This window comes from Oenanthe melanoleuca, chromosome 2 (genome assembly GCF_029582105.1).
Source record: "Oenanthe melanoleuca isolate GR-GAL-2019-014 chromosome 2, OMel1.0, whole genome shotgun sequence".
NCBI classification, from domain to species: Eukaryota; Metazoa; Chordata; class Aves; order Passeriformes; family Muscicapidae; genus Oenanthe; species Oenanthe melanoleuca.
The window spans coordinates 768556-777750 of record NC_079335.1 but is presented as its reverse complement, the minus strand read 5'-3'; the positions used below and the strand labels follow the sequence as shown (position 1 = coordinate 777750).

The 9195-nt window shown below is 64.1% G+C and overlaps 2 protein-coding genes across 2 annotated transcripts in view; both read left to right on the top strand.

Annotated features, from left to right (window-relative positions):
- Positions 1-9195, top strand: part of GPAA1 (glycosylphosphatidylinositol anchor attachment 1) — a 30131-nt gene that overhangs the window by 6132 nt on the left and 14804 nt on the right. The window lies entirely within an intron of this gene.
- LOC130250301 (exosome complex component RRP41-like) lies at positions 302-3490 on the top strand. Its single transcript, XM_056485848.1, has 3 exons — positions 302-627; positions 1833-2051; positions 3119-3490. The coding sequence occupies exons 1-3, from the start codon at positions 457-459 to the stop codon at positions 3488-3490; spliced, it is 762 nt and encodes a 253-aa protein (XP_056341823.1). The 5' UTR covers positions 302-456.

The following is a 9195-nucleotide window of genomic DNA, read 5'->3' as shown; positions in this document are numbered from 1 at the left end:
GGCGGGGCCTGGGCGGCGCTCCCGTCCTGCTCGGTCCCGTTCGGTTCCGTTCGGTTCCGTTCGGTCCCGCTCGGTTCCGTTCGGTGCCGCCGCCGCCAACCGGCCGAGGGGGCGGGGCTTTGTTAGGGGGCGTGGTCTCTGCGCGAGGGGCGTGGCCTTGGCGGCGCGGGCCCTGCCGTGGCTTATTTGGGGGCGTGGTCTGACGTGTGATTACATCAAGGGGCGGTGCCTCCCATTGGCGGGCTGCTCGCGCAGTGCACGCCGGGAGCTGTAGTCCGGCCCCTCACAGTGCGCATGGTCAGCAATGCCCGCGCGCGGTGCACGCCGGGAGCTGTAGTCCGGCCCCTCACGGAGCGCAAGGCCGCGCGCGGTGCACGCCGGGAGTTGTAGTCCGTCCCCTCACGCGGCGCCGGGAGCGGGATCAGCCCCGGGAGCAGAACCGGCAGCGGTACCGGCATGGCGGGGCTGGAGCTGGTGTCGGACGCGGGGTTCCGGGCCGATGGGCGCCGGCCGGAGGAGCTGCGCAAGGTGCGGGCCCGGCTCGGGGTGCTGGCGCGGGCCGACGGCTCGGCCTACCTGGAGCAGGGCAACACCAAAGTGCTGGCGGCCGTGTACGGGCCGCACGAGGTGAGCGGGGCCGGGGCCAGGAGACCCCCGCGTGGGGCTTGTGACTCCCCCTCATTATCTGTGACCCCCCCCCCAGGGGCTGCGACCCCTCCTCATGAAGTGTCTTTCCCCCCCCTCCCCTTGTTTTTGGGGTTTTTGGGGATCTGAGCACCCCCCACTCTGAATCCCCCATTCCCCGATTTATGCACTCCACATCCTGAGGACTCCCCCCCACCCATTACTCCATCTCCCCAATTTTGGTGGTCCCACACCCCCCCCCTTTCACCCTCTGACCCCTTCCCTTGTCTCCCCCAGGTTCGGGGCTCCTGTTCCAAAGGCCCCCCCAAATTCGGGGGTCCCAAACCTCCCCCTCACCCTCAGATTTGGGGCTCCCACACCGCCCCCTCACCCCTATTCTCCTCTCCCGCTCTTCCCAGGTTCGGGGGTCCCAACCCCACCCCCCCCCATTCTCCATTTCCCCCCAAATTTAGGGGTCACACCCCTCCTTTGACCCCCTCCCCATTTCCCTGTCCCCCTAAATTCGGGGATGCCACAGCCCCCCCCCTCCCCCATTTCCCTGCCCCCCACCCCCCAGTTTCGGAGTTCCCCCCTCACCCCCCTCCTCCCCCCCAATTCCCGCCCCCAGGTGCGGGGGTCCCACCCCCTCAATTTCGGGGTTCCCCCCTCACCCCCGCTCCCGCCCCCAGTTTCCAGGGTCCCGCTCCCCAGTTTGGGGTTCCCCCCTCACCCCCGTTCCCGTTCCCCCCCAGTTTGGGGAGTCCCGCTCCCCAGTTTGGGGTCCCCCCTCACCCCGTTTCCCCCCAGGTGCGGGAGTCCCGCTCCCGCAGTTTCGGGGTCCTCCCTCACCCCCATTCCCATTTCCCCGCCAGGTGCGGGGGTCCCGCTCCCCAGTTTGGGGGTCCCCCCTCACCCCCGTTCCCGTTCCCGCTCCCCAGTTTGGGGGTCCCCCCTCACCCCCGTTCCCGTTCCCGCTCCCCAGTTTGGGGGTCCCGCTCCCCAGTTTGGGGGTCCCCCCCCATTCCCGTTCCCGCTCCCCAGTTTGGGGGTCCCCCCTCACCCCCATTCCCCCCAGGTGCGGGGGTCCCACCCCCCAGTTTGGGGTCCCCCCTCACCCCCGTTCTTCCCCAGTTTCGCGGGTCCCGCTCCCCAGTTTGGGGGTCCCACCCCCCATTTCGGGGTACCCCCCTCACCCCGTTTCCCCCCAGGTGCGGGGGTCCCGCTCCCGCGCCCCCCCGGACCGGGCCCTGCTCAGCTGCCGCTGCAGCTCCGCGCCCTTCGCGGGGGGAGGGGAGCGGCGGCGCCGCCCGGCGCAGGGCGGGGGGGACCGGAGATCGGCGGAGAGAGCGCTGCTGCTGCGGGGCGTGCTGGAGGGGGCCGTGCTGGGGCAGCTGTACCCGCGGTCACAGATCGATGTGCACGTACAGGTGGGTCTGGGGGGGTCTGGGGGTGTCCTGGGGGGGTTTACAGAGGGTTTGGGGGTGCTGGAGGGCGCCGTGCTGGGGCAGCTGTACCCGCGGTCACAGATCGACGTGCACGTGCAGGTGGGTCTGGGGGTGTCCTGGGGGGTCCTGGTGGGTCTGGGGGTGCTGGAGGGCGCCGTGCTGGGACAGCTGTACCCGCGGTCACAGATCGACGTGCACGTGCAGGTGGGAACTGGGGGTGTCCTGGGGGGTCCTGGGTGGGTTTACAGGGGGTTTGGGGTTATCCTGGGGGGTTTGGGGTGTCCTGAGAGGATATTTTGGACATTTTTGGGGTGCAGTGAGTGTTTTTGGGCCTGCAGGTTCTCCAGGCGGATGGGGGCGAGCTGGGGGCTGTGGGATTTCGGGGCTGTTTTAGGGGATATTTTGGGGCTATTTTGGGATATTTTGGGGCTGTTTCAGGGGATATTTTGGATCTGTTTTTGGATATTTGGATATTTTTGGGGTGCAATAAGTGCTTTTGGTCTCCCAGGTTCTCCAGGCGGACGGGGGCGAGCTGGTGGCTGTGGGATTTCAGGGCTGTTTTAGGGGATATTTTGGGGCTGTTTTGGGATATTTGGATATATTTGGGGTGCCCTGACCATTTTTGTGCCCCCAGGTGCTGCAGGCGGACAGGGGCGAGCTGGCGGCTGTGGGATTTCAGGGCTGTTTTGGGGCTATTTTGGGATATTTTGGGTCTGTTTTGGGATATTTGGATATATTTGGGGTGCCCTGACCATTTTTGTGCCCCCAGGTTCTCCCGGCGGACGGGGGCGAGCTGGCGGCTGTGGGATTTCAGGGCTGTTTTAGGGACTATTTCAGGGGCTATTTTGGGATATTTTGGGTCTGTTTTTGGACATTTTTGGGGTGCAGTAAGTGTTTTTGGCCCCCCAGGTCCTCCAGGCGGACGGGGGCGAGCTGGCGGCTGTGGGATTTCAGGGCTGTTTTAGGGACTATTTCAGGGGCTATTTTGGGATATTTTGGGTCTGTTTTTGGACATTTTTGGGGTGCAGTAAGTGTTTTTGGCCCCCCAGGTCCTCCAAGCCGACGGGGGCGAGCTGGCGGCCAGCGTGAGCGCGGCGGGGCTGGCGCTGCTGGACGCGGGCGTGGCGCTGCGCGGCGCCGTGGTGGCCGGAGCGGCCGGGCTGGCCGAGCCGCCGGCCGGGCCCCCGCTGGCCCTGAGCGACCTGAGCGCGGCCGAGGAGGCGGCCGGCGGCCCCCGGCTGGTGGTGGCCGCGGTGGGCGGCGCCGGCCAGCTGGCCCTGTGCCAGCTGAGCGCCCGGCTGCACCAGGAGCGGCTGCGGCCCGTGCTGGACGCCGCCACGGCCGCCTGCCGCCGGCTGCAGGCCGTGCTGGACGGCGTGGTGAGGGCCCGGCTGCGCCAGGACGCCGCCATGGAGCAGTGAGTGACCAGCGGAGTGACCGCTGCGGTGATCACTGCAAGGACACGGCCGTGGAGCAGTGAGTGACCTACAGAGTGACCCCTGCGGTGATCACTGCAAGGACACGGCCGTGGAGGAGTGACTGACCAACGGAGTGACCACTGCAGTGAACACTGCAAGGACACGGCCATGGAGAAATGACCACTGCAGTGAACACCCCAGGACACGGCTGTGGAGGAGTGACTGACCACAGGGACTGACCAGTGACCACCCCAGGACACGGCTGTGGAGGAGTGACTGACCAGTGACCACCCCAGGACACGGCCGTGGAGGAGTGACCACTGCAGTGACCACAGTGACCACCCCAGGACGCCGCCGTGGAGGAGTGACCGCTGCGGTGACCACAGTGACCACCCCAGGACACAGCTGTGGAGGAGTGACCACTGCAGTGACCACAGTGACCACCCCAGGACACCGCCATGGAGGAGTGACCGCTGCGGTGACCACCCCAGGACACGGCTGTGGAGCAGTGACCACTGCAGTGAACACAGTGACCACCCCAGGACGCCGCCATGGAGGAGTGACTGACCACAGGGACTGACCAGTGACTACCCCAGGACATGGCCGTGGAGGAGTGACCAGCACAGGGAGTGACCCCTGCAAGGACATGGCTGTGGAGAAGTGACCAGCAGAGTGACCACTGCAGTGACCACAGTGACCACCCCAGGACACGGCCATGGAGGAGTGACTACTCCGGTGACCACTGCAAGGGCATGGCCATGGAGGAGTGACTGACCACAGGGACTGACCAGTGACCACCCCAGGACACAGCTGTGGAGGAGTGACCGGCACAGGGAGTGACCACTTCAGTGACCACTGCAAGGACACAGCCATGGAGCAGTGACTGACCACTGGGACACCAAGGGGACATTGCCATGGAGCAGTGACCACTGCAGTGGCACCAGCATGGCACAGTGACCACAGTGACCACTGCAATGGCACAGTGACCACAGTGACCACCCCAGGACACGGCCATGGCACAGTGACCAGCATGGGGACACTGCCATGTCCCTGTGGTCAGTAGGGACACCACCATGGCCAAGTGCCCAAGGAGATGCTGTGGTGACCAGCTGACCCCTGGGATGTCCAGTATGACCAGTGCAGTGTCCAGCTGACCCGTGGGATGACCAGTGCAGTGACCAGCTGACCCCTGGGGTGACCAGTGCAGTGTCCAGCTGACCCCTGGGATGACCAGTATGACCAGTGGGGTGTCCAGCTGACCCCAGGGATGACCAGTATGGCCAGTGCAGTGTCCAGCTGACCCCTGGGATGACCAGTGCAGTGTCCAGCTGACCCCAGGGATGACCAGTATGGCCAGTGCAGTGTCCAGCTGACCCCTGGGATGACCAGTGCGGTGTCCAGCTGACCCCTGGGGACCCCGTGGGTTTTGGGGGTCACCGTGGCAATAAACTGGGGTGTGTCACTGTGTTCTGTCACCTGAGTGTCACCTGTGTGTGCCACCCCCAGTGTCCCCCCAAAATCCCCATTTCTCCCCATTTTTGCCCCCTTACCCCAAAATACCCGTTTACACCCCATTCTTTCTCCCTTTACCCCAAAATTCCCGGTTTTTCCCCCATTTTTGCCCCTTTACCCCAAAATCCCCATTTCCCCCATTTTTTCTCTCTTTACCCCCAAATTCCCGGTTTTTTCCCATTTTTGCCGGCTTTACCCCAAGTTCTCACTGCCCATTGGCCACGCCCACAAACGGCGACCACGCCCACAGTACTTTGGCCACGCCCACTGCCTCTTCAGTGTGCTAACCGCTCATTGGCCACGCCCACCGCCCATTGCGCATGCTCACTGCTCATTAGCCACACCCACAACCCATTGAGCATGCTCGCTGCTCATTAGCCACGCCCACAGCCCGTTGCGCATGCTCACTGCACATTGGCCACGCCCACATCCCATTGGGCACGTTCACCGCTCACTAGCCACGCCCACAGCCCGTTGCGCATGTTCACTGCCCATTAGCCACGCCCATAGCCCCGCTGGCCGCGCCCACAGACCATTGCGCATGCTCACTGCTCGTTAATCCTTGCCCACAGCAAATTGGCCACGCCCACAGCCCATTGCACATGCTCGCTCCCATTAGCCACGCCCACAGCCCCACTGGCCACGCCCACATCCCATTGGCCACGCCCACATTTCATTGCGCTTTCACACTGCTCATTGGCCACACCCACCGCCCGTTGGCCACGCCCACAGCACGGTGCGCATGCTCACCGGTACTAGCCACGCCCACAAACCGTTGGCCCCGCCCCCGCTCGCTCCCCCGCCCTCCCGCAGGTTTTGTGGGATTTTTGGGCATTTTTGGGGATTTTTTTTTTTTTATTTTGGGGGGGATTGGGGGTCCCGCAGGGCGCAGGGGGGGGTGGGGACATGGGGACAGCGCGCTGGGTCCGTGTGGGGCTGCGGGGAGCGGGGGGAGCGCGGGGGGGGGAAGGGAAGGGAGCGGGGCCTGAGGGGAATGGGGGTGTCCGTGAGGGGAATGAGGGGATTTGGGGTGTCCGTGAGGGGATTTGGGGTGTCCGTGAGGGGAATGGGGGTGTCCGTGAGGGGAATGGGGGATTTGGGGTGTCCGTGAGGGGAATGGGGGTGTCCGTGAGGGGAATGAGGGATTTGGGGTGTCCGTGAGGGGAATGGGGGATTTGGGGTGTCCGTGAGGGGATTTGGGGTGTCCGTGAGGGGAATGAGGGATTTGGGGTGTCCGTGAGGGGAATGAGGGGATTTGGGGTGTCCGTGAAGGGAATGAGGGGATTTGGGGTGTCCGTGAGGGGAATGGGGGGATTTGAGGGGCTTTGGGGGGATTCGGGGTGTCCATGAGGGGATTTGAGGGGATTTTGGGGGGCTTTGCGGGGGTTTTGGGGTGTCCATGAGGGGATTTGAGGGGATTTGGGGTTTCCCTGAGGGGATTTCGGGGGATTCGGGGTGTCCGTGAGGGGGTTTAGGGGGGATCTGTGGGATTCGGGGTGTCCGTGAAGGGAACTGAGGGGGATTTGGGGAGTCCATAAGGGGGATTTCAGGGGGATTCGGGGTGTCCATGAGGGATTTGGGGGGGCTCTGTGGGGTTTGGGGTGTCCATGAGGGGGATGACGGGGATCTGAGGGGATTTGGGGTTTCCCTTGGGGAATTTGGGGGGAATTTGGGGTGTCTGTGAGGGAGATGAGGAGGATTTGGAGGGGTTTGGGGTGTCCATGAGGGGAATGGGGGATCTGGGGTGATTTTGGGGGATTTGGGGTGTCCATGGGATGGACAGGGGGCTCTGTGAGGTTTGGGGTATCCATGAGATGAGCAGGGGGCTCTGGGGGGCTCTTTGTGGGTTTAGGGGGGTTTGGGGTGTCCTTGGGGGGTTTGAAGGGGTTTGGGGTGTCCTTGGGGGTCTCTGCGGGTTTTGGGGGTCTCTGTGGGTTTTGGGGTGTCTGTGGGATTTGGGGTGTCTGTGGGATTTGGGGTGCCCATGGCGGGTGTGAGGATTTTGGGGTGCCCCCAGAACGGGGTCTCCAGTTTCTGGGGGGTCCCAGCAGTGTCTCCCTGCCCTCAGGACCCCCCGTGTGCCCCCCCAGCCCCCCATGGGGCTGCTCTCGGACCCCCAGTGCCGGCGGGCGCTGGGCCGGCTGCTGCTGCAGCTCAGCACCCCCCTCTGGTGAGATTTGGGGTTCAGGGGGGTCTGGGGGGGCTCAGCACCCCCTCTGGTGAGATTTGGGGTTCAGGGGGGTCTGGGGGGGCTCAGCACCCCCTCTGGTGAGACTTGGGGTTCAGGGGGGGTCAGCACCTCTCTCTACTGATATTTGGGGGGCTCAGCACCCCCCTCTGGTGAGACTTGGGGTTCGGGGGGGTCTGGGGGGGCTCAGCACCCCCCTCTGGTGAGACTTGGGGTTCAGGGGGGTCTGGGGGGGCTCAGCACCCCCTCTGGTGAGATTTGGGGTTCAGGGGGGGTTCGGGGGGGCTCAGCACCCCCTCTGGTGAGACTTGGGGGTTTGGGGGGGCTCAGCACCCCCCTCTGGTGAGACTTGGGGTTCAGGGGGGTCTGGGGGGGCTCAGCACCCCCCTCTGGTGAGATTTGGGGTGCCAAGTGTGACTTTGGGGTGCCATTGCCAATTTTGAGGTACTAACACTGATTTTAGGGTGTCAGTGATGATTTTGGGGTGCCATTGCCAATTTTGGGGTGCCAAGCGTGATTTTGAGGTGCTTATGCTGATTTTTGGGGTGCCAAAGCTGACTTTGGGGTTATCAGGGACAATTTTGGGGTGCCAATGCCAATTTTGGGTTATCAATATCTATTTTTGGGGTATCAATAATAATTTTGGGGTGCCCCCTGCAGCGTCCTCACCTGTGGGGTCTCACCTGGCTGCTGCTGCCCCTCCCCCATTGTCACCCGTGGCTCAGGGCTGGCTTTGGGTTATCAATACCAGTTTTAGGATATCGATACCAATTTTGGGGTATCACTGATGGTTTCGGGGTGCTGATAGCGGTTTTGGGGTGCCCCCCGCAGCGTTCTCTGCTACCTGTCGGGGCTCACCTGGCTGCTGGCGCTGCCCCTCCCCCATTGGTGCCTGTGTTTCAGGGCTGGGTTTGGGTTATCGATATCTATTTTCGGGGTGCCGATGTTAATTTTGGGGTGCCCCCCGCAGCGTGCTCTGTTACCTGTCGGGGCTCACCTGGCTGCTGGCGCTGCCGCTGCTGGCGCTGCCCCTCCCCCATTGGTGCCTGTGTTCAGGGCTGGGTTTGGGTTATCGATATCTATTTTTGGGGGTGTCTGTCGCCAGTGATACCGATTTCGGGGTGCCCCCCCCGCAGCGTTCTCTGCTACCTGTCGGGGCTCACCTGGCTGCTGGCGCTGCCGCTGCTGGCGCCCCGCGCTCACCTGTCCGAGAACGCCATGGGCTCCACCATGGTGGGGGAGGGGTCGGAGCTCGGGCCCCGCGCGCTGGCGCTGGCGCGGGGTTCGGGGAGCAGCGCCGGAAGGAGGGGTGAGACCCCGAAATTTGGGGGGGATGGGGAGGGGGAGAGCCCGAACTGGGGGAGGGGGGAGACTCCGAATTGGGGGGGTTTGGGGGGCTGGGGGGTGAGACCCCGAATTTGGCGGGATTGGGGATGGGGAGGGGTGAGACCCCGAATTTGAGGGGGATTGGGGAGGGGTGAGAGCCAAATTTGTGGGGACAGGGGAGAGCCCCGAATTGGGGGGGACTGGGGGGCTGGGGGAGAGGGGAGACCCCGAATTGGGGGGGATGGGTGGGGGGAGACTCCCGAATTGGGGGAGGGGGGAGACCCCGAATTTGGGGGGGCTGGGGGAGGGGTGAGACCCCGAATTGGGGGGGTTTGGGGGGCTGGGAAAGGGGTGACACCCCCGAATTCGGGGGAATTGGGGGAGGGGGGAGACCCCGAATTTGGGGACTGGGGTAGGGGGAGAGCCCGAATTTGGGGAGGGGGGAGAGCCCGAATTGGGGGGCTGGGGGAGGGGGGAGGGGTGAGACCCCTTATATGGGGTGGATTTTGGGAGGAGTAAGACCCCGAATTTGGGGGGATTGGGGAGGGGGAGGGATGAGAATCTAAATTTGGGGAGGGGGGAGGGGTGAGACCCCTGGGATTTGGGGGTTTGGAGGGTGCCCCAATCCCATCCCATAATTTTTAGGGGATTCCCTGTGGGGTGTGGGGTTCAGGCAGGTTTT

Excerpts from the sequence above, each read along its gene's own strand:
- LOC130250301 (XM_056485848.1), top strand. The coding sequence starts at position 457 with ATGGCGGGGCTGGAGCTGGTGTCGGACGCGGGGTTCCGGGCCGATGGG. Across the intron at positions 628-1,832 it reads CCGTGTACGGGCCGCACGAG|GTGCGGGGGTCCCGCTCCCG; the intron begins GTGAGCGGGGCC and ends GTTTCCCCCCAG. Across the intron at positions 2,052-3,118 it reads AGATCGATGTGCACGTACAG|GTCCTCCAAGCCGACGGGGG; the intron begins GTGGGTCTGGGG and ends TTGGCCCCCCAG.